This window comes from Wyeomyia smithii, chromosome 2 (genome assembly GCF_029784165.1).
Source record: "Wyeomyia smithii strain HCP4-BCI-WySm-NY-G18 chromosome 2, ASM2978416v1, whole genome shotgun sequence".
Taxonomy (NCBI): Eukaryota; Metazoa; Arthropoda; class Insecta; order Diptera; family Culicidae; genus Wyeomyia; species Wyeomyia smithii.
In genome coordinates this window covers 182,061,135-182,085,716 of record NC_073695.1, presented here as the reverse complement: position 1 = coordinate 182,085,716, position 24,582 = coordinate 182,061,135, and the positions used below count along the sequence as shown (strand labels likewise).

Below are 24,582 nucleotides of genomic sequence, written 5' to 3'. Positions count from 1 at the left end.
CGTAAACTGGGGTGACTTTGATCACTTTTTTGATTGTATCTCATATATACTCTACATGTATCTACATATATACTCAGAATATACTGAAAACAATATTATTTGATATCTTTAAAATAAGTACTGGCATGCATTGAAAAAGATTCAGTCACTACTTCAAAAGTTTAGCAACATTTTTGCTGTTTTGAAATATGCTCTAAAAATTTTACACCAATCATCATTCCGGGGTGACTTTGATCACTTCATTATTTTGATGAATTTGGTGTAACACTTTGCTACTTTCACTTAATTGAACGGCCTTAAACGGCTTAAACGAGTTCATAAATATGGAAAGCGATTTAGGGGCCATTCACATTCTACGTGAACAGTTTATAACGGCGAATGTACAAGATTCATACAAAATTTTTAGAATATATATGAATTGCTATCCACTGTGAGAGAAGGTGGTCTAAAATCATCAAAAACTAGTCCACGAGGAATATGACTTATGAAATTGGCCAAATTTGCATGTTACTTCACGTCTTGGGTTTTTGTTAAGAAGAAATATGTAATACGCTGTGGAGAATATTGGGACTCAACATTGCCTTTGAGAAAAAACTTGCAAAAATAACAATAAAATGTATTGTTATAATATTTGTTCATCTTAAGAACTAATCTGGGAACAAAATAAAAAACTTTACGTATTGCAACTTGTTGTTTTGAATCTGCTTGAACCGATTGTTTGTATGCAACAAAAATCGCCAAAAATACACTTTATTTTCAATTAATATTTTAGCATGAAAAACACTCTTTAAATAGCGGGAAATGCATGAGATGTAGCAATGCGAACATATATCCACGCATTCAGTGAAGATTACGACAAGTCCCAAGCACTACGAGCGCTTTTTTACCACATTTTCAAAAAAGAGGTACAGTGATCAAAGTCACCCCGGTGATCAAAGTCACCCCAGTTTACGGTACCTAAAGAGTCATTTCACGTTATCGCTAATTAAGTAATACGGATAAATTTTGCGTGTAGCAAAATCATCCTGTAAATGCTTAAATCTGGAACGAACGCTGATATTTTGCATAGGTTTTCGAATTTAACACAGATTTATTAATTATTCTGAATCAAAATTCATATTTTTTATGTAAATTTTATACATTTTGACTACAAACAATGATTTTCTATGTAGTTTGAGGGGGGATGACGCCCCGTTAAGCATACAGACGCGAGGAATACGGACGCAAGGTATAGTACGCTAGGCATAATGGACGGCAAGCATACGGACACAAGGCCGAATGGACGGGAGGCCGAATGGACGGGAGGCCGAATGGACGCGAGGCCGAATCAACGCAAGGCAGAATGGACACAAGGCCGAGGGGAAGTGAGCCGGAATACGGTATTATCGTCATCATCATTACAACCAGACATGTATTTCGCTTCAGAGTGTGATTTGGAAAGCAATACACTCGCTGTCCGAGCGAATGCTGTCCTGACTCACTACCGCTTGTTCGGACTTAACTAAGGGAAAGAAACTCTGTTTGAGTAGACCTAGCAAACCAGTAGATCAGTCGTTTGTGTGCGAGAGGCCGCCGTTTCCGACGGCGGGTCGGCGGCCGGCTCGGACTGCAGAAACCACGACGGCTTAGTGCCGCCTCGTTTCTGAGTTTAATTTACAGTTCATTGAATGACGCTTCTTGTCAATCATCGAACGTGCAACATATTTTTCAATGGACAATCTGATGGATATGGATGTTGCAAATCCGGCACACATAGTCACGATAATTGTATCTCATGCGATTATACATCATCGTATTCGGCCTCGCGTCCATTATGCTTTGTATGGCAGTATGCCTCGTATCCATTTTGCGTCACACCAATTATGCCTCGCGTCTGTATGCCTAGCATACTATGCCTAACATCCATATGCCTAGCGTCCATATGCCTTCTGTCCCGTCCCCTGAGGGGGGACCGTACTCTGGAAAGTCGAAAAATAATACATTTTCGTATTTTTTTTTCAGATGTTTAAAGTATAGTGATTTGTTCGGGTGTTTTGGCTATTGATTAAGGTATATTTGGAGATGTATTTTGCATGTCCTGGATACATATATATTAAGTATTACGCTGTTGGCAGTGTTTCTCCCGAAACCATATTTGTCAATTGGTGGTACGTTTTTTTCAGCATCTACTGAACCTAAAAAAATAACGCTTGCACAGCAGTGTGTGCAGTTAGGGAAGAGCGATAGAATAAGTCGGCAGTGGAATGTGATACGCATATAGATTGTGGAACAGTACCACCGACCCGGTAGTTTAATTGGTCAAAACACCATTCCGGAGACAGGGAGATTGCGGGTTCAAGTCCCGTCGGGATGCGGTATATTTTTCCAAATCTGTATCATATTTCCAGTTCGCTCATTTTTCGCTTTTCCTACTGCACATATTGTCTGCTTAATGAACTCTACTGAACCGATTTGGCTAAAAAATTTTAAGCGTTTACAAATAGATTATCCAACTTATTACATAGCCGTTCTTGAAAATTCCAAAAATTGCCGAAATGGTGGCCATTTTAGTAAAAAAAAACTTTAAAAATTCATAAAACATTGAAAAAATAAAATCTCGAAAAACGGCTATGTAACAAGTAAGACAATCGATTTTTACATGCAAAAAAAATTCAGCCAAATCGATTCAGATGTTGAGATAAACGATGTTGAGATAAACGTAGCCCACGACATGCAAAATACAGTTTGAAATATACCTTAATGAATAGCCAAAAATACCCCGAAACTTAGCTTTTCTCTAAACATCTGGAAAAAAATCTCTTAGTTAACACATTTCTCAGCGTAGTCATGATCGATAATTTTAATAATTGAAAAAATTTTTTAGTATATATTCTCCCATGTCAACATGTCAACATGTACGACCTTTGGATATCATCCCAATTCCTGATATAATTATATTAGAGGGTTTTCGGCCATTTCAGGGTCGATTTTTGGTTTTTGTGCATCATTTCCATTACGGAAATACCTATATTGGTTGATCATTTCAAAATGGTTTCCGTAAACCGGAAGTCACCATCTTAGATTTTGAAAATATATGTGGAGCCAGTTTTCAATCTCTGGGAATCGCTCTTATTGCAGAAAATACCCATATTACTAGGATAGGACCTTTTGAAATGTTTATCTAGATTAGGGATTTGTTTGGTAATTTAGGTTTTTTACGGAAACTGGAAAACCTCCATAAGCTTCCAATTGGCGTTTGAAGTAGATATTCGGTCTATGGATAGCATTTGATTCCGGAAAATTAATATTTATTCGTTTTAGGCTGTTTTCCGTGAACCGGTAGTTTTCATTTGTATTTCAAAATGGCGCCTCGAATCGATCTCTGAACTCTAAATACCCATGTTAGGAAGTATTTTGTTGTGTAATGCTGATTTCTGGATCCTTCCAATTGGTCTCGAGATGGGATGCTGGCCAAACAAACAGTCGTCGTAGGTTCGAGTCTTCACTCGACACTCGACTCCTGTACACTAAACAGTTGGCTGCGAAGCCTGTGCATAACAAAACAGAAGGTCAAGCTCTGAATCGAAATGTAGCACAAAGGGCTGCTTTTTTGATTTTCGGGGACTAAAAAGTTGAAACCATGAATTTAAAAATGGCGGTTGGATCCGATTCCTGGCTCTTGGGCATCGTCTCGATTTCGAAAATGTTTTTATTAGCTGGTATTTGGTCTTTTCAGAGTGTTTTCCAGAAACCGGACGTTACCATGTTGACTTTCAAAATGGCGTCTGGAGTTGGTTTTCGGCCGCTGTGTATCATCTGTATTCCAAAAATACTCATATTAAGTTTGAACATATTTTTCAAAAACCGGAAGTCACAATCTTGCAGTTGAAAATCTTATCTGGTGTCGAAAGTTGCGCTTGAAACAAGGCTCTACATTTTTCTATAGTCTAATAGTTAAAAACTCATAACGTTGCGTTCTTTGGTAAACGCTTCCCAATAGATTAATGCCCGAGTGAGAGAAATCCGTTCAAAACTGACTGAGTTATAAGCACTGGAAATTGGACAATTTCCGTGACGCTCTCGATAGTTCCGGTATTTTAATTTGCACCTCTCTCCTTTTTTTTTGTAAGATATGGACCACTGCGACCATTATTTTGATCTTTTGTGGTATACCTCTTCTTTAGTCTAGGTTCTCGTGGCAGACATATCACTATTGATGGAAGTGATCGTCGTTGTCCTATCGCACCCTTTCTCCCAATTAGGCACTGTATTTCGTATGAAATGTATTACCTCATTAGGACTCGCAAACCAGACCTCAAAAGGCTCCAAAGTTCCTTTTCCAAAGGCTCTTATTCTGCGCTGTATTAGTGCACTGCAGTGGCAGAGCAAATGTTCTGCGGTTTCACATTCGAACCCGCAGAGACGACAAATTTCGTCATCTGACTGACCAATTTGTTTCAGGTGATGCTTACTTGGACAGTGTCCTGTAAACAGTCCGGTAATTGTCCTTAGTCCCTTTTTATTTAAACTAAGCAATTGCTGGCTTTTTTTGACGCTTGGTTTTATGAAGCGTTTAGACTGGCGTAGCCCTACTGAGCATCTCCAGTTCTCTTGTATTGTCCTATGTTCCCAGGTTTTCAATTCTGCTTTCAAGGCGCTTGATGACACCCCACAGAACGGTTCTGGGCCAATGAAATCGGTACATGACCCCTATCTAGCTAACGTATCGGCTTTTTCATTGCCTTCCACTCCGCAGTGACCAGGAACCCAGTATAAACATACTTGGTTCCTTTCTGCCAGTTGTTTCAGTGAAAGGATGCACTCCCATACTAGCTTAGAGGTACATGTGAAGGCTTTTAGTGCTTTAAGTGCTGCTTGGCTATCAGAAAAAATGCATATGTTAGCATGCCTGTATTTCCTAGCCAAACAGACTTGTGCACATTCATAAATTGCAAATATTTCGGCCTGGAACACTGTAGGCCAACGGCCCGCACCTCTCTCCTAGAATGTTCGTTCAGAATTAACTTTTAAAATGACTCACAACTCGCTCCATGATGAAGATTTTTTCCAATACAGTTATTGCCGCCCTAATAATTATACTTTGATGTTAATGTTAATGAGTGGTCACTATTTTCGATGCTTTGTGCAACGTAAGAATGAATGAGCGGTCATTACACTGTTAACGCATGGACAAATATCAGAAGTTATGTTCTAGTATTTATTTTTTCATTAAGAGAACAACGAGAACGAATTCGCACTATTCAAAGTGAGAGGGTATTACTGTTAAGAGGGATGAATCAAATTTATGCAAACTTTCATTCCAGGATTGATATCTAAAACATGTCTAAGTATACAACCGATCTGACTTTATAGACGATTCGTTGTTATTGTTTTACTCGCTCTAGTGCACAAGCCGCGCCTACCAGAAATTTAACTTACAGTAATATTTGTGTCTGTATTTGTATTGTTGACGTTGACTCTTACTGGACTCAACCCGCAGCCGCTAGAACAGCAGCTGATTTTAGCGCAGCAAAGCTGAGCAGGCAATTCATTCGATCCCAGCGTTTCACAGCAGACAGACCAACCAGCGGACTGTACAGCATTGCTGAACTTGTCCAGACATATTAGTAATATTGTCCAGATTTGCATAAAAAATATCTAAGACCGAGTTGAAGGGACTTGTAGCCTTTGTAACCAAATATGCATCAAAAGAAAACATTTTTAATTGTAATCAACTTTCTGGAGGTATCGTTTTTTCCAAATATTTCAAATTTGAGTTTAAAATTTTGAATTGTTTGTGACGATATGCCTTTTTCGTAGGTCATTCGTGGTTTTCCTGCAAATTATCAATTCAAAGAAATGTACGATAAATATTACACATCATCTCGTTACATTCACGAAAAAAAACTGCTGAATCCCAATATTTAAACTATCATAGAGTGGATTGTGTAATATTGATCATACATTTTTACTAACCTACAACTAGTTCATTGAAAATTTTCCATACAAAAGGTTCCTGAGCCATAATAAATAGAGTAAAATACATACCTTCCTACTAAAAAATAGTTCCTGACACTTTTTTCATCCGTAGAAAATTCTTAGTTTGCCAAGCAAGGTTTTTTTTTCATCGCAGTACCATTAGCTTTCGCGGTATATGTTTTATGAATTTATTGAATAGGTTTTGTAATGTTTGTGTTATATGATGTTTCATGCGACTTCTAAGCATTCCCAAATGCGAATTGTATTGCGATATGCGTTAAAAATTGCCAAATAATATCCAAATTTCAGCTAGAGTTGCTTTGGAACTCGAATATGATTTTAACCTTTGAAAGATAGTTATACTCTGATGTACGTTAAACACAATCATTTTAAAAAGGTTTTCGTTATACATTGTTGATAAGTGAATACTGTATTTTCAATGCTTCGTGCAACATGAGAGGTCAATTGTGATCATTACAGTGATAACACATCGACAAATATCAGCGTCTACTACGTCTTAAGGTAAAACGGTGTTGAATCCACAAAAGGCCGATTTCGAGCCACCACTTTGAATATTAAGATATAAGACTTGGTAATAGTTATTTCGTCACCTGTAAAAACGCTATTTTATGTTTGCTGTGGTAAAGTAAACATAAAATAGCGTTTTTACAGGGAACGCATTAACAGTTTCCGAGTATTGTGCTTTTGGACATTCGAAGTGGAGGCTCGAAGTCAGCCATTTGTGGATTCAACACCGTTTCACCTTAAATTTTGTCTATCATTCAAATCCTTCTCTTTACTAACTGGATAAAATGTTAAATGTCACATTCTTGTCCTTTCACTCTACACACTCTGGTTGCCTTCAGTGGGGAGGGGCGCTGTGGTTCATAATATAATATTACAGAAACGATGTGGTTCATAAGGACTGCTCCTGTCTGAATATGCAATACTGATTTCCATACGGAAAATTTCGAGTCGCAATTCCGTTGCGGTTTCAGTGGCGAGCAGTAAAAAGCAAATAGCACATGTCGCACAGCAAGAGTTTTCCTGTTCAAGGACTCGTGGAGGTATGAAAGGGTCGTGTGGTGTTTGCTTCAGGGGCTTATAAGCTTCATATTTGAAATGTAAATTATTTTTCAATTTTAAGAGAAAATGGGATTCTTCTTAGTTTAATATCTGAACTACAGTCAACTTATCACGTAGAGCTAAGGTCAGCTAAAATCTTTTCAAATGGAAATGCGTATACTTCGTTATAACAGAACTCTGAAGTTTTCTAATTGAAGTAATCGTTATCGTTAGTTTTATGTAGACAATTTAGCATTACTAGTTGATAAAATGGATGAAATTAATTAGCAGAAAATGCGATGAAAATATTTTTTGTTAAGAAAATCTTTTCGCTATAGACTGGAAATGAATTACCGACACTAGCTATCGTCATTCTTTTCCAGTCAAAAATTCATCGTCGGTCAATGGCAAACAGTTTGCGATATTTTAGAATAGTAATCCGATACAGCAAAATCGATTCCAGTTTGTCTGGCGAAAAACGACTTGTTCAAACATAGGGCGGATTAATGGATCACAAACAAAAGCATTGTGGTTAGGCTAGATATCGTTGGCGGGATCGAATTTCTCGATACCATCTTCACTGCCGCCAGTACAGTTTATTTATGCCTTTCAGGAACTATCATAGCAGAGGACTTCACTTTTCTCCCAGGCCGTTTGCTACGCAATCACGTCTAATTTGGTGGGAAACGTTTTCGCCGAAGGGAATTAAAATACAAAAAATCTCAATATCGTTGGAGCAGAGAGAATCTACATAGTAGAAAGAAAATCGTAAATGGCCTTTTCAATATCAACGTAAAAGCCCGTTGAAAAGTTCTAAATTGATTACGATCCGATGGTGGAAAATATTCAGCAAACAATCCCCTTACTAATGTTAAATATTCCTCCGGATAGCTAATTGGTTGCTATCGTTCTCTATTGCAGCACAGTAAAGGCGTCCCATCAGGCCTAGGGGGCCTCTCGCCGTCATGTCGTCCGTGAAGGTGGCGGTCCGAGTGCGACCCTTCAACTCACGCGAAATTGGTCGCGAATCTAAATGTATTATTGAAATGACTGGCAATACGACTTGCATCACGAATCCAAAGGTGCCACCGGGAACCAGCGAGTCGGTCAAACGATTTAATTATGATTACTCGTACTGGTCACATGATGTGAGTTAAAGCTGTTACGTGATGTGATATGGAACGCTACAAAGTATTTCTTTTCTTCTTTTTAATCTTTTGCATGTCTAGCCCCGGGATTCTGAGTTTTCTACTCAGGAAATGGTATACTCCGACATTGGTGAGGAGATGCTGCAGCATTCGTTCGATGGGTACAACGTGTGCATATTTGCATACGGTCAGACTGGCGCCGGCAAGTCTTACACGATGATGGGTAAACAGGAAGAGGGCCAGGAAGGTGTCATCCCGATGATCTGCGAAGATCTCTTCCGTCGAATACAGGAAACTGAGACAGATGATTTGAAATATTCGGTTGAGGTGTCCTATATGGAGATCTACTGCGAGCGGGTTAGGGATTTGCTAAATCCAAAAAATAAAGGTAATCTCAAAGTGCGCGAACATCCCCTTCTTGGACCGTACGTAGAGGATTTGTCGAAATTAGCTGTGACATCTTACCAGGACATTCACGATCTTATCGATGAGGGTAATAAGGCTAGGTAATTATTTTGAGCCAGCGACCGGTTTTAGTATGATTTAACTGCTTTCCACCTAATAATCGTGTTTCTTTTTGTTTTATTTGTTCTGAAATCTAATAGAACTGTAGCGGCGACCAACATGAACGAAACAAGCTCTCGTTCACACGCTGTGTTTACCATATTTTTTACACAAAGGCGTGTCGATAAAATGACCAGCCTTGAAACGGAGAAGGTTTCCAAAATCAGCCTGGTCGATTTGGCCGGTTCCGAGCGAGCAGACTCGACCGGTGCCAAGGGTACAAGACTGAAAGAGGGCGCTAATATCAACAAGAGTTTGACCACCCTTGGCAAGGTCATTTCCGCTCTAGCAGAAATGGTGAGTTTCCATGTTATATTTGAAATTTTAAAATGATTTCCTCCTTCATTCAATAATATACCACACAACTTTTTTAACTAACTCTTTGAGCTCCTATTTCAACATCACATTCCGTTAACAAATATCTCGATCAATGATTTTATAATTATCGCTCGCCTTTTTCCCACATCAACTTCATCATATCACGCATCCCTAAATCGACTGCTTCAAACTGAACAACAAAACTATCTAAAATCTAAACAATCACCATCATTTTCCGACTACAGTCGGTAAGTATCTCGGAACTTCATCTGCACCTGCCGCCTTATTGCTTTTCGATTCGTTTTTGGTATTTGCTTGTGGAGAACTGTGTGGATCACTTGCCAACTGTGCAATTGCTAATATTTAGCTTTCTGCTTGCTGTATTTTTGCTGCTTTCACGAATATATTGAACCCTTTCATGCCGATGTTATTGATTGACAACTACAGTTTCTTTTTTAAGCTTTATTTATTTATTTATTTGGTCTATTCACCAACAGGCAAGCAGGTGCCCCAATGGTGTAACTCAAAGCTAACAATAAAAATATCTCTAGAGAGTCAATACATATAACGAAACGGGAATACAACAAAATTACATTTGACTAGTTACTCTAATACAGAGCAGCGCAGATAATGCGCCATACAACGATTTGAGGCAGTAAATATCCGTAAATTCTTCAGCGCTCCTTGAGATGAATCCCAGAACTCTAAAGGCTTTGTCAACAGTGAACGAAAAAGGAGGCTTAAAAGTGAGCTGGTAATCCAAAATTACCCCCAAGTCTTGAACTTGGTTTACGTGCCCGATTTCTGTTTCTGGCAAAGGTATTTGTAATGTACAGTCGGTTTTTTCCCGAAATGATATAATCGGTCATTTAGATAGATTAACGTTTATACGGTGATACCAATCGGCAAAAATATCTAACTGAAGCGGCAGTCTTTAATTGTGTGAACTTGAAGATAGAGTTAAAGGTCATTCGCGCAAGACAACCGTGGTCCTTTGATAACTAGGTTCACGTCCGTGAAATAAAGCAGAAATATAAGCGGTTCTAAGTGACTTTCCTGCGGTATTACAGACGTATGGTCAAAATAAGAAGATTGGCATTCTCTAATAACTGTTGGACGGCGACCGGTAAGGTACGATTGAAACCATAGTAAAAGATTCCCGTGGATTCTTAGATTGTTAAGTTTTGCGACGGTTATGCGATGGTTCAGTTTATCGAAGGCAGCTGTCAATTCAGTGTAAATGGCATCCGTCTGAGCACGTTTCACCATGTTGTTTTTTCCGCGTTGGGTATTTTCGTCACTGCGATAATTTTTTTGATATTCTGTGACATTCAGATCCACCACACTGTTACTGATGTATGAAGCGAGGCAAAGCAACTTACTGGCGGTAAAGCGACCGCCTGTGAATCCATGTTGGTGCTTATAATCGCTTTACAGTGAACAATTTGGCAACGGCACAGAGCGAGGTGATGCCACGATATTTACTCATATCGTGTTTGTTTCCCTTCTGGTGTACTGGAAATCCAGGACGACAAGGAGGATACAGTTGAACATCCAACGGCTATCAACTGGAGAAGTGGTTACAGAGTATCTGCAGAAGGTTGATGAGCGGATCGAGGATCAAGTTAGAGGTAACCTGAATGAACAGTGGAGGCATGTCCACAGTACAATCAGCACCACAGCGGGAGAAGTGCTGGGTACAGCTGCGATAGCCATGTCCAATGAATGGTTTGACGCTGAGTACCAGCGAGCGATTGATGAAAAGAACCGCGGCAGAGTTCACATGTTAGGCAGGACTGTGACTCGTCAGAGCGTAGGAAGATACCGGGAAGCTAGAGCTACTGAAAAAGACTCCATCGCCGGAACGACAGCATTGCACAGTGTTTTATTTTGCTGATTTCGTGCGCAAAATTAATAGCTTCTTCAAATTTGATTTTAGTGATATACTTTATTCGGAAAAGTTTCTATGTATTTTTTTGTGCTTCTTTTAGAATGCACGATTTAGTGATTAATTCACCTAGAAGTGATATGGAAAATTTATTTTTTCAGGACAGTGAGATAGACAGCTAGTGTCTTCGAAAAAGTTGTGGCAAATGGTTTTACTAGCAACTTTGCCGAAGGTGTTGGATTCCTATCTCTTATGTTAACAAAGATATAAAATGTTTTATATGCAAAGTTCACTCAAATCATAACTTTAAATATAACTTTTTTCCTGGATTTTCTACATATTTTATACCTTCTACAAAATTATTAGCCAAACAGAAATACACATTTTTGCTGAATATTTGATCTAGCATGGTTCAAAATAAAAAAGTTATTCAACCATTAACGGTTTTTCAAGGGTTAGTTTAATTTCAAATTACTCAGCCGTACGCAAGAATACGCAGATAACTTTTTGATGTTCAGAAAGCACGTCTATTTTACTTTTAAAGGAATATAAAATCATTTGTCTAATAAAGTCTTTTCGATTGTTTCAATGAAAAAAATCTTTTGCATGAAAATTCTAACTTTATCAAATAACATTGTTATTTCTATATATACCGTTTTACAATCTTCAGCAAAAATATAAATTCAATAAAATCCAAAAAATTTTCCATATAACTTCTAGGTGAATTAATCACTAAATCGTACATTCTAAAAAAAGCACAATAAAATACATAGAAACTTTTCCGTATGAAGTATATCACTTAAATCAAATTTGTATTTTTTCTTAATTTTGCGCACGAAATCAGCAAAATAAAACACTGTGCATTGGGAGCGTATCCTTGCGGAGGCGTAAGGTTGCTTCTCGAGGCACGATGCTTCTGTCATGTGCAACGATAGGGAGAGAGCCTTATTACCGATAGAACGGAGGCGGGCGGGCATTGGCAGGAACACTTTACTGTGCTGTTGAATGGTGAAGAAATCAGCGTATTCGAAAGCAGCAGGATGGTGATTGAGGATGAAAGCGAAGAAAGAGCTGAATAACTGCAAGGCAGCTGGTAAGGACGGCATTCCAGCAGAACTCTTAAAAGTTGGTAGCGAACAGCTGTATCGTGCTTTACACTGATTCATGCTGAGAGTGGGTTCTCTCCCGTATTCCGTTCTATAGGCTGAGGCCGTTGCAGGAGACTTTTGTTGGCGAAAACCAATGTGGTTTTCGAGGGGGACGCTCCACTACGAACCAAATGTTCACCCTGCGACAGATCCTCTACAAATTTTGAAAATTCAACTTGCAGACTCACCATTTGTTCATAGACCTTAGGGCAGTGTACGATACAGTTCATCGAGAGAAATCAGTTGAGGCAAATTATGCTCGAACATGGTTACCCAACAAAACTAATTAGGCTGATACGTGCCACCCTTGAAGGCTCTACATCATGCGTCAGGATAGCCTGTGAGATATCGGACTCTTTCGTGACGTTAGATGGTTTGACGCAGGGTGACGGGCTGTCGACCTTATTGTTCAACATCGCGTTGGAGGGTGCTATACGGAGGGTTGGCGTGCAAAGAAGCGACAAATCAATACAAAAATTTAGGGATGATTTGAGTTTGCAGCAGGCTCTAGATATCATTGTCGCGTCTACATGATCGGCGTTCAAAGTTTGGCTGGACCGTGGGGCATTACTGGTGGCATGTTCAACGTGATGATCGCTCAGTGTCTCGTCAGTGAACACACTGGCAAATTTCTCGGAGAAAAGCTGACAGATGTTCTGCGGGGTGGCTGACTCCTTACCGTTAAATGTCATAGAGGAGGGTCGCTATCATGTCGCTGTTGATTCAAAACTGCTTGGGACGAGACTTGAGCTTCCTCTGTAAATCTTGTCGATATCGGAGAAAGCATCGTTTCGCATTTTTGTATGTGTAGTTAATTCTCGCATTACGACGTTTTAGGGACAGTGTACGGTGACGTTTTAGAGACAGCTCTCTTCTCCGATTTTAACTGCCAAAGTTCTCTCGTTTGCCATGGCTTTCGGGGCGCAGGATGATGGCTCTTCTTTGGGACGTATCGGTCGATGGTATAGGTCAATACGTTGGAAAGAGTTTGAGTGGCGTCTTCGGCATTCACGGAGCTCCAGTCAAGCTCGGAGAAAAACTCAGCGATACTTTAGTAGTCGGAATTGCGGAAGTCGTAAGATACGGTAGCGGATGCAGTGTCAAGATCGCGTTTTAATTCGGCGTTTATGGTAACTAATACAGGTGGGTGATGGGGGACTATTTTTTCTAATGGAGCAGGATCCTCGCACAAATATGGGCTCATAAAGCAGAGGCTTAAAATGCGGTTGTTCTGGTAGGTTATATGGTTAATTCGAGTGAGTGTGGCATAGCTATAACAGTCCAAAAGTTTAGAAGCGTAAGGATGGATACTAGAATGTTCCAAGTCCGGAAGGAAAAACCGTCTCGATATTCTCTCTATGAAATCCGTGAAAGATTGAAATCACCGAACACCATAACTTCGTCTGTTGCTTTTGCGGTTTCCAGCACTGAAAATGCTGATTGGCAATGAGCAACAATCGATATAAGCTTTCACTATAGTGACATAGATTCCGATAAGAAATCAGGCCGAATCCTAGATATTTAAAGCCGATGCCATCATACTCGATCCATGGCTGCTCGTCGCCAGTCTTGCAGGTTGCGTAGGCTGTGGAGTTCTCCTTCTACTTGATCGATCCACCGTGCACGTTGTGCGCCACGATGCCGTGTTCCTGTTGGGTCGTTGTCGAGAATCGTTTTGACTGGGTTTTCGCTCGACATTCTTACGACATGCCCAACCCACCGTAGTCTTCCGAATTTAGCTGTATGGACTATACCAGCTTCTCCTAGCAATTGATGTAACTCGTGGTTCATTCGCCGTCTCCATGACCCATCTTCCATCTGCACTCCACCGTAGATCGTACGCAGCACCTTCCGTTCGAAAACCACAAGGAAACGCTGGAGGACCAGCGGAGCATGGTCCATGTTTCGTGATCGTAGAGGACTACCGGTCTTATAAGGGTTATGTAGATAATCAACTTTGTGGAGCGGTGAATTTTGTTCGATCCAAGCGTTTTTCGCAGTCCAAAGTAAGCGCGATTTCCAGCCATAACCCGTCCTTTTCTCTCTCTGCTAGTGTCGTTGTCAGCGGTCACCAGTGAGCCCAAATACACAAACTCAACTACCACCTCGATTTCATCACCGTCAAATAAAATCCGTGGTGAGAGGCTAACAGAGTCTTTTCTCGAGCCTCTACTTCTCATGTATTTCGAATTCGACGTGTTTATGACTAATCCGACCCGATTGGCCTCTGCCTTGAGTCTGCTGTACGTTTCCGTAAGCGTCTCAAAGCTACGTACCACAACGTCAATGTCGTCGGCGAAGCTAAGCAACTGGCCGGACTTCCTGAAAATCGTACCACTCGTATATATCCCCGCACTTCTAATAACACCCTCTATGGTAATGTTGAACAGCAGACTTGAAAGCCCATCGCCCTGCCGCAACCCTCTTTGAGATTCGAAAGGACTCGAGAGCGTCCCCGAAACAGTGCGTACATATCACTCTGTGTATCCTCGCTCTAACCAATCGCGTAAGTTTGTCCGGGAACCCGTGTTTGTGCATAATTTGCTATAGCTGATCTCATTCGATTATGTCATACGCTGCTTTAAATTCGATGAATAGGCGGTGCGTGGTTACATTGTACTCGTGGCATTTTCGGAGTACTTGCCGCAGTGCAAATATCTGGTCCGTGGTGGAGCGGGCCTCATGAATCCCACCTGGTACTGCCCCACGAATTCCTTTGCAATAGTTGATAGGCGACGGCATAGGATTTGGGAGAGTACCTTGTAAGCAGCGTGATTGCACGATAATTGAGCTTGTCGCCTTTTTATAGATAAGACGCACGATTCCTTCCATCCATTCCTCCGGTAACGTCTCATCTTCCCAAATCCTGACAATCATCCAGTGCAGCGCTCTTGCCCTTGTTTCACCAACGTGTTTTAGAAGCTCGTTTGGCTATTGATCACTGCCAGTGGCTTTGTTGTTTTTCAACCTGCCGATTTCCTCCCCAATTTTCTGGACGCTTGGGGTCGGGAACCTGTCGTTATCCGCATGTACTTCTAGGTTGATTGCCGAACCACCTACGTCTACTGTAACATCGCCGTTAAGATGCTCGTCTTAGTACCTTCCTTCCACCTTTCGATCACCTCACACTCACTTGTCAGGAGATTTTCTTCCAGGTCGCGGCTTATGTCGGCTTGTGGTACGTAGTCTTTGCGCGTGCTGTTCAATTTCTCATAAAACTATAAATAAACTCATAAAACGCGGTACATAATTTCCATCGCTTCTCATTCCTACTGTTGGCGCTTCTTTCTTTGAAGAACCGAGTTCTCTCTGTTCCGCGCATATTTGTATCGTTCTACATTCGCTCTCGCACGGTGTTGCAGTATTCTCCCCTGTGCTGCATTCTTCTCCTCTGCTAACTGTTTGCATTCGCCGTCAAACCAGCCGTTTTTTTTTATTCGGGGCAGCTGTACCTAGTGCCGCTATTTCCGTGCTACTCATGGCGGATCGTATGTCCCTCCAGCCATCTTCAAGAGAGCCTGCGCCAAGCTGCTCTTCCATTGGTAGTACTACTTCTAGTTGCTGCGCGTATCTCTGGGCAACTATGGGATCCCGTAGTTGTTCGATGTCGGGTCGCGGCATTCGACTTTGACGCATGCTATACCCCTTCGAAAGTTTTGAGCGCATGCAAACTGCAACTAGATAGTAGTCCGAATCAATGTTCGCTTGCTGTGCGTTGGTCGGGTGATCTCCAGGTGGCTTTGTGGATATTTTTGCGGGGGAAGAAGGTGCTCCGGACTACCATACCACGAGAGGTTGCAAAGTTTACGCACCGTTGACCGTTGTCATTCGATACGGCGTGGAGGCTGTTCGGTCTATCACCGGTCTGTCGCCGATGACATTTTTCACGTCCCTTCTAGGGCAACCGTCATACACATGTTCCAACTGCGCGTAGAACACTTCCTCCTCGTCGTCGAGTCTCGCCTAGTGTGGGCAGTGCACGTTGATGATGCTGTAGTTGAAGAAACGGCCTTTAATCCTCAGTTTGCACATCATAACATTAATCGGGTATCACCCGATCACGCGTTGACGCATCCATACCCAGCACTACAAAGCCAGCTCGTTGGTAGTGCAACAGCTCTGGTAAAAGGTAGCCGCCCGATGCCCGCTTTTCCACACCTTCTGTCCTATCCAGCGAAGTTCCTACGGTGCTACGAATTCGAAGCTGCGTGGATTCAACTCGTCGTAGATAATCCGACTTACAGTTCCATGTTCCGAGTTTCCAATTCAAAGTCCGAATTATTCGCTGTGGTCTTTTCCAATTGTATCGGGTCATTTGTTCTCTTTGATCGTTTGTAACTTTTCATTTTTATGAAGTGGCTTGTTGGGCCTTCCCCAACCCTTTGTCTCATCGGAGGACCATCGTACCAGCTCTGTTTAGAGTCCCACGCTGGAACCAGGACGTTGATTGGCCGCTCCTAACATGGAAATCAGATGCTGCACTATCTTGGTGGACAGACTCCTGGATCTGTGAGATAAGAACTCGTGAGGCTGAGTTTGACGCTCCTTCCAGATTGTCAACTTACAATGCGGACAGTCTTGGAGTAGATTATTTTCGCAATGCGTTGTGATGATTCAATCGGAGAGTTTGAGGATATACGTATTGTTGATTTGACGGAAAGATGGCGCTGTTGAAAAAAAAAATCGAGCAGAAAAGCAAGCTGGTTACAATCACAAAATCACTGCACTTAGCACGCCAAAAGTTTCACTAAATGAGGCACCATGGGGCGATTTTTTACACGATACTTCACTTGCTCGGTACAAAAAGGAGAACAAAGAAGAGCTCGATGGGTGTCTGCTTTTACCCATGCTGAGCAACCTAAGCTGAACAGCTAAAGCCCTTTGTCTCCCCGGGACCGCCGTTAGGCATTACTTCAGGGAGAGGGCCCGTCGTGCTTTTGCACTTACCTCTATGGGTAGCAGAGCAGCCTATACAGGCCAGTTAGTTAACCGTTAACTAACTGGGGCACGTCGATGGTTTCCCGTCGATTGGTGCCCTGCAAAATACTAACGATCTGTGATGCTGCCGTGATGACCGCATCCCAGATTTTCCTATTTTCGCACATCCTACGCACTATATTCTCTGGCGTGGTGTCCATCCCACATATTGCCAGCATTTCGTACCGTACCCGCTCGAAGCGCGGACATGTGAAGAACACATGCTCTGCGCTTTCTTCCGCACCCGTACAAGCGGGGCACATAGGGGACTCGGCGTACCCGAACCTATGCAGGTACTGCCTAAAGCAGCCATGGCCTGACAGGATCTGTGTCAGATGGAAGGTTACTTCCCCATGGTGCCTATTAATCCAGCCTGCTAACTCTGGAATGAGTCGGTGTGTCCATCTACCTTTTGTAGTGTTGGACCACTCCCGCTGCCACCTGGCCATTGAGGATGACCGTATGGTGTTGCGAATACCCCTCGTGTCGCGTTGGTCGAAGCATTCTACATCCTCTTTGACGATGATGCTAATGGGCATCATGCCAGTCAGGACGCAAACCGCCTCGTACGACACTGTTCGGTATGCGCACGCGACCCTTAGGCACATTAGCCTGTACGTACTCTCGAGTTTGCCGCGATGGCACGAGGTACTCAATACCTTGGACCACACTGGTCCTCCATACCTGAGTATGGACGTGGTCACGCTAGCAAGGACTTTGCGCCTGCTGCTACGAACCGCTGAGCTGTTTGCCATCATGCGAGACAGCGCTGCCACAGCCATGGAAGCTTTCTTGCAGGTATAATCGACGTGACTCCCGAACGTGAGCTTGTCGTCGATCATAACCCCCAGAAGCTTCAACGAGCGTTTTGAGGCGATAGTGCATGTACCGGCACTAATCGATGCCTCCTGCTCAGACTTTCTGTTATTTACAACAATAACTTCAGTCTTATGGTGCGCTAGCTCCAGTTTCCTGGAGTGCATCCAGTCTTCCACTACGCGTATTGATAGCGCGGCCTTTATCTCTACCTCTTTAATAGACTCGCCATAGACCTCAAGAGTTATGTCATCGGCGAAGCCCACGATCACCACCCCTGGAGGGAGTGTTAGTTTTAACACGCCGTCATACATAGCGTTCCACAGTACCGGACCCAGGATGGAACCTTGCGGTACACCTGCGGTAACCGGAACGCTTTTCTGACCCTCGTTTGTGTTATACACTAGCACTCGATTCTGAAAGTAGTTGCCTAGAATTTCGTACAGCGACGTCGGCACTCTGAGACTCTGTAGCGCTAAGGCTATGGAGTCCCAGTTGGCACTGTTAAACGCGTTCTTCACGTCAAGCGTGACGATCGCGCAGTAACGAATGCCCCTCCTCTTGCGTTGGATTGCAACCTCAGCCGTTCTGGTGACGGAGAGAATTGCATCCACCGTGGACCTACCTTTTCGAAAACCGAACTGGTTGCTTGATAGACCGTTTTCACTTTCTGTATATTTCACCAGTCTATTGAGGATTACCCTCTCAAGCACCTTGCCCGCCGTGTCCAGCAGGCAGATTGGTCTGTATGCCGATGGGTCACCTGGTGGTTTCCCAACCTTCGGCAACAGCACCAGCCTCTGGCGCTTCCACACGTCCGGGAAGAGGCAGTCGTCAAGGCATTTCTGCATGACCGCCCTGAACAACCCGGGGGCTTCTTTGATGGCCGTCTTGATGGCCAAGTTCGGGATTCCGTCTGGTCCCGGAGCCTTGCCTACCTTCAGGGAGTTTGCGATCTCGATCAATTCATCTTCCGTCACCCTTACGGCATCGTCAGCCTCTGCACGGCTGCCGTCACTCACGGTAGGTGGTGACTCGTCAGCCGGAGGCCAGGGACTTGGTTCGTGGCTTGGGAAGAGGCCCTGAATGATCGTTTCTAGCATCGCTGGTGATTGCTCGGCCGGGGCTAGCGCACCTCTAGTCTTGGTCATAACGATCCTGTAGGCGTCACCCCACGGGTTCGAATTGGCACTGGCGCAGAGTCGTTCGAAACAGGCTCGTTTGCTGGCTCTGATTGCGCTCTCAAGCGTTGCCTTAGCGGATCTGAATGCGACACCGCGTTCCGCTCTTTGCTCGTCGGAACGTGCGCGCTGCATCCTCCGTCTTGCACGGAGGCATGCATTGCGCAGGCCTGCTATCGTATCGCTCCACCAGTATGTCGGTGGCCTACCCTCTCTAGGCGGACGAGACCTAGGCATCGTGGAGTCGCACGCCCATGACAGCATCGAATTTAGATGGTCCACATCCGGGAGCAGTTCACCCCCTTCATGCTTCCATCTAATTGCCTGCCTAAAAACATCTGCATCGAAGTGCAATGTTTTCCAGCCGTAGAAGGATGGAATATTGGCCCTACTCGCTGCTTGCTTCCGCACGCCTACCTCATAGCGGATCGATTGGTGATCGCTATTCGTGTAGCTGTCGTCTACCCTCCAGTTCGTGATCAGTCCCGGGCTGCAGAACGTCACATCGATAATCGATTCGGCACCGTTTCTACTGTAGGTGCATTTTGTACCAACGTTAGCCAAGTCTAAGTTGAGCTTTGCCAAAGCTTCCAACAAGACCTGGCCCCTCTGGTTTGTACAGCGACTCCCCCACTCGACAGCCCAAGCGTTGAAGTCACCCGCAACCACCAACGGCCGTAGGCCCGTCAGTTCCACAGTTGCTTGATCGACCATCTGCGCGAACGTTTCGGTAGACCAACTTGGCGGAGCATAGCAACTGCAGTAGAATACTCCATCCACTTTGGCAATAACGTACCCCTCTCTGGAGGTCGACACAATCTCCTGAACCGGGGACCTGCCTGTCGTGCAAATGCTCGATGGGTGTGCAACAGCCAAAAAGTATGAGACACTACAAAAAAAACAGGGTAAAAAAACCGACGTTAACAAACCCAACTGAACAAACTAGAAATGCCAGATATTTTTTTTCCTATCTACATTGTAAACAAGTCGGTAAGAAACTGATTTTCCAAAGAAAATGTTGATATTCAACCTTATAATAGAAAAACTTTGCCGTAATATTTTTGTTAAAGATAAGTTAGGCATGAAAGGTTTAATATGATTGCTGACCAGTTAGCGGCTGTACTGCGAGTCGCTTGAAGTCGGTCGATTTTGAATGAGTCTAGTAAAAAATCGTTTATGACGCATTAGTGAGAACTCTATACTCCATAGTATTTGCTTAAAGCTTGCTTATGTTGATTTAACCAGCGTAAGCGAACGCCTTATATTATTTTGCTATGTTAATTTTCGATTATTATTTTGAAATCAGGGATGCATAATAACAGTGTTAAATCTAGAAAATCTATAACGAGCGTCTTAGCAGAGTGATTGAGATCAATCAAAGAAATAGTTATCGGTTTCCGTTATACTCTACTAAATTTTCAATAACAGTGTTGCCAATATAAAACAATGTCTCCTCCTCAGCCAGAGACCGGTACAGGACTAGAGTGGCAGCGATTATACTTCAGTGCAAATGCATTTGATTCACAATTTACGATAATTTTTATACCCATATTGCAAAATAGGAAGTCACTAATTGAGTTTATTAAATGATATTAGCACTTTTTCATCTCATCCTCATAACACAAAATAAAAAAAATGCCCACTCCTCATTTTCCTTCCAGTGATAGTACATAACACTGTTTGATTGCGACCCAGTATTTATAAGCCGGGCTTCTAGAAACGAAATGATCATTGTTTTAATCGTTGAAAAAACATATTGAAGGATCCCCTTAGTCATGATACAGTAACTAATTCGTTTTAAATGTAAAGTGCTACTGATAAGATATCTTAACAAAACAAAAAATCATAATCAACCTAGAAGAATGATATCAACTATTTTATTCTTCAGAGATAAACACACAATTTTATGCCAAATATATTTTTTTATGCATCATCAACATCACACTCATAGCATTCAAAACCCTCCGTTACATTTAAACTTAAATTTATTGCTTTTTTCGCTAATCGTGTCGTGTGCCTCAGCACCAATCTATCATCATCACAGAAAAAAACCCTCGTTCTAATTGTCATTTTATGGATTCTTCCTCCGTATTCCGACACGCGCGCTGCCCCCTCTCGATCCGAAGGCATCGAAAAGCAAAAAATCCAAAAAGGCAGATTTCATACCGTACCGTGACTCGGTGCTAACATGGTTGCTACGTGAGAATCTCGGAGGCAACTCGAAAACTGCTATGATTGCGGCGATATCACCGGCTGATATCAACTACGATGAAACGTTGAGCACGCTAAGGTTAGTTGGCAGTCAAGTGGCATCCCCACCCACGGTCGATTTTCAATTTTTTTTTCTTCCCTTCGCTATTTTTCACAGATACGCTGACCGTGCCAAACAAATTGTCTGCAAAGCCGTTGTTAACGAGGACGCCAACGCAAAGCTCATTCGCGAGCTCAAGGAGGAAATCCAGAAGCTTCGGGAGCTGCTCAAGGCAGAGGGCATCGAAGTGCAGGAAGGTGAGTGTGATCCAATTAGTTTTTCACTCTTCCACAAGTTAGTCCAGTTTTCAACCGCGATCGGTTCGCCCTGGAAGTGTACCATTATTTTCCAGGGCTGGACTTGTCACACCGTAGTGTCCCCTCTTTCATATTTCGGACTATGTCATTCTTCTTTTGAGTTCTCAGAATGTTCATACATCAAACATCAAAGTTATTTAAAACTTTCAAATAAAATTACCGGTAGCTAAACTAAACCGTTGCGTCTCTTTAAACATAATCGTAACTGAGCATTAAGTAAATTTAAGGCATTGATAGATTTTAAAAATCCTAAAACTCAAACACCTCACGTACACACTTTTCCTGTAGGACCGGACGGTAAAGTGGTTTGTGAAAAGCGAGATGCTAATAGTAAGTAGAACGTCGAATGCTAAGCAATACAAAATACAGCTTATACTAATTATTTAGTTTCGGTTTGCATTTCTTGTTTTGGATAACTTCATTTCGATAAATCATCGCTTACCAACGTACAGAGAACAGTACCGTTAGATTAGTTTGGATATTGTGCAAAATTTGGAACAAGTGTAGCTACACTTTTTGGCCAGACAAAAGTGCCCCAAAATATTGAACAAATTGTTGCAAAGATTCTGCTTTTTTGAAATCACGCAAAATCCAAACAGATAAATTCGAATTTAATTTTTGTACATAAATATTGTCATATTATTTTACTTTCGCTCATATTATTGGTGTCGTACCGCATATAATAACCAAATTGTTGCTAAATACTATGTAAATCAAGTAGATAAATAAGCGAATATAGGGTTGGACAAAAAAGAACTAACACAAGCCCACCTAGACAACCTTTCGAATCACCTGTTTTGGCATCTTTTGTTTACTCATTTGAAAAATTGTTGCTTAGTACGCGATGGGAAATTATTGGCATAATTTCGCAAAATTTCACGTGAACATAAAACAACTCCCAACTTTTGATCAACCCTAGAGGCCTTCTGCTGTAACACTACTTTATATCCAATCTATTGACTGTGTATTGCTACTACGTTTCAGTTTATTCTATTACATTTCTACCACTATTGACTACATTTGATCAGCATCTTTATTCTTTATCTTTCATTATACCAAAGTACACTCCTGTTTATTCATTTCATACGACTATTTTTTGTTTCGACGGAGCCTGGAGACTGGTCTCCAGCGATTTTTTTCTCCTAATGTAAGATTGTAAAATTACCGCTCTTTTAGTTCCAGTATATTGTTTCGATAAATATAGTCCCGTCCAGCATTATCATACTTTTCTATTTGTATGTTGCTTTCAATGCTTGTTATCAGTCGCCGTTCGTATGCGCTCGCTTCATATGTAGCGAATGCACTCATCCCACGGTGTCCTTTCGTGGCACATTATTGAGAGCCTGGCAGTGTACGGTGATTTGAACGGAGAAATGTTTCGAAATGTGATGTTGGTTGGAGATATTTTTTCACATTATCGGGGAGTCGTGCGTACGCATCCAAACTTACCTCATGATGTTTCCTAAGACCATTGTTATGAAATACATATCGTGAATGGATTTGATTCTTTCCGAAAAACTAAAAAATCATCGATTTTCTTTAGATTTCGTCAGCGATGATCCCCAAATAGTTTATTTAATTTAAAAAGAATCAACAGTTTTAGTTACAATCAATTTTGTTTTTTTTTTTCTAATTATAAAATATTCAAGTACCGTCTGCCGGGGTGAGATTAAGCCACGGGGATGAGATTGAGCCAAAACGGGAAATGTTTGTATGTTAAATTACTTGAGATTTCCAAAACCTAATACCTCAAATTGAATACTTTATGAAACGTGACATAATTATTCACAACTTAAAATGGAATATAGATAATATCAGTGAACTGTTTCGCTTCAAGAATGTTTCAAAGTACAGGGTGAAAAACATGCGCAAATAACGTTATCCAAAAATGTCCCAGGAAAACCAACCCGATCAAGAAATCACATCAACTTACTGCTCAGTTGGTACGTTAGGATGTCGTCTCCAATAAGTTGAGGAAATATTATGCATTGAACCTGTGCCGGCTCAGAAAATAATGTTTCTCCAAACTGTACACTTTTCGAGCCCTTTTGGGGTGAGATTGTGCCAAGCTATATTGAACGGCACAGTGTGCGGAATTCACATTCACGACAAAATTATATCAGTATACACCAAAACACTTGCATTGTTTACATAGGGTATGTTTTTTTCCCCACAGCATAAGGTATGTTGTCCAGCTATGGTATTCTTTGAAATAATGACTAAAAGCTTGAGAAGCTTACTGTTCTCAATTGTTAGATGGAAATTTTCAATGATTTATATTACTTATGGAATGTAATAAAATTTTGTACACCAATTCTATATAAACTGATGACTTTTGAAGCGAAGAAGGAGGGTTATGGGTACGTTTCCAGAGGTTTTGAGATCTCCAATGGAATATACAGTTGTCAATGACACAAAATAATTGAAACGAAAAGTCTTCTCAAACTTCATGTCCTAACGTTTTCCCTTTTTAGGCTACCTGGAGACGCCACTATGTGTATAGAGACTGTCTATAAGCCACGTTCTCATAACTAATTACTCTATGTATCAATTTGATCGAGCCATACATTTTTCTATAATTTATATGAAACATAGTTTCTGATCAACCCTCTAAAGCCCCTTAATAGTCTACGTTGTTTATGGTCGTCCATATACTTACTGTTTATCATGTTAGTCATGTGGATTGTTCGTAGACACACTACTGTTCATTTAACAGGTATTAAATTCAACTTTTTGTTTTTGGCACAATCTCACCCCATAGAAGGGGTGAGATTAGGCCAAAGTTCATTTAATTTTAGCAAAATTATAGTTTATTGTAACTTAACCATATTTGTTGTAGTTGTTAACAAAACATTCTAGAATGCATTGGTGTATTTTGGATCGAATTCTTTGCCTAAATGTGTGCGTTACAAGCTTGAGAACAAAATAGCATCATTTTTTGGCACAATCTC

The 24,582-nt window shown here is 41.7% G+C and overlaps 1 protein-coding gene across 7 annotated transcripts in view; it reads left to right on the top strand.

The window, feature by feature from the left end:
* The window catches only part of LOC129725981 (kinesin-like protein unc-104), a 102,241-nt gene that overhangs the window by 47,925 nt on the left and 29,734 nt on the right, over positions 1-24,582 (top strand). For 6 of the 7 annotated variants that reach the window (XM_055682480.1, XM_055682481.1, XM_055682485.1 and 3 more), the window contains exons 2-7: positions 7,945-8,171; positions 8,253-8,677; positions 8,777-9,032; positions 21,190-21,353; positions 21,432-21,571; positions 21,920-21,961. In XM_055682480.1, coding sequence (XP_055538455.1) covers positions 7,989-8,171; positions 8,253-8,677; positions 8,777-9,032; positions 21,190-21,353; positions 21,432-21,571; positions 21,920-21,961 — 1,210 coding nt within the window. In that variant the 5' untranslated portion in view covers positions 7,945-7,988. The remainder of the gene's footprint in view (positions 1-7,944; positions 8,172-8,252; positions 8,678-8,776; positions 9,033-21,189; positions 21,354-21,431; positions 21,572-21,919; positions 21,962-24,582) is intronic. The other variant, XM_055682483.1, reaches the window with a different exon arrangement.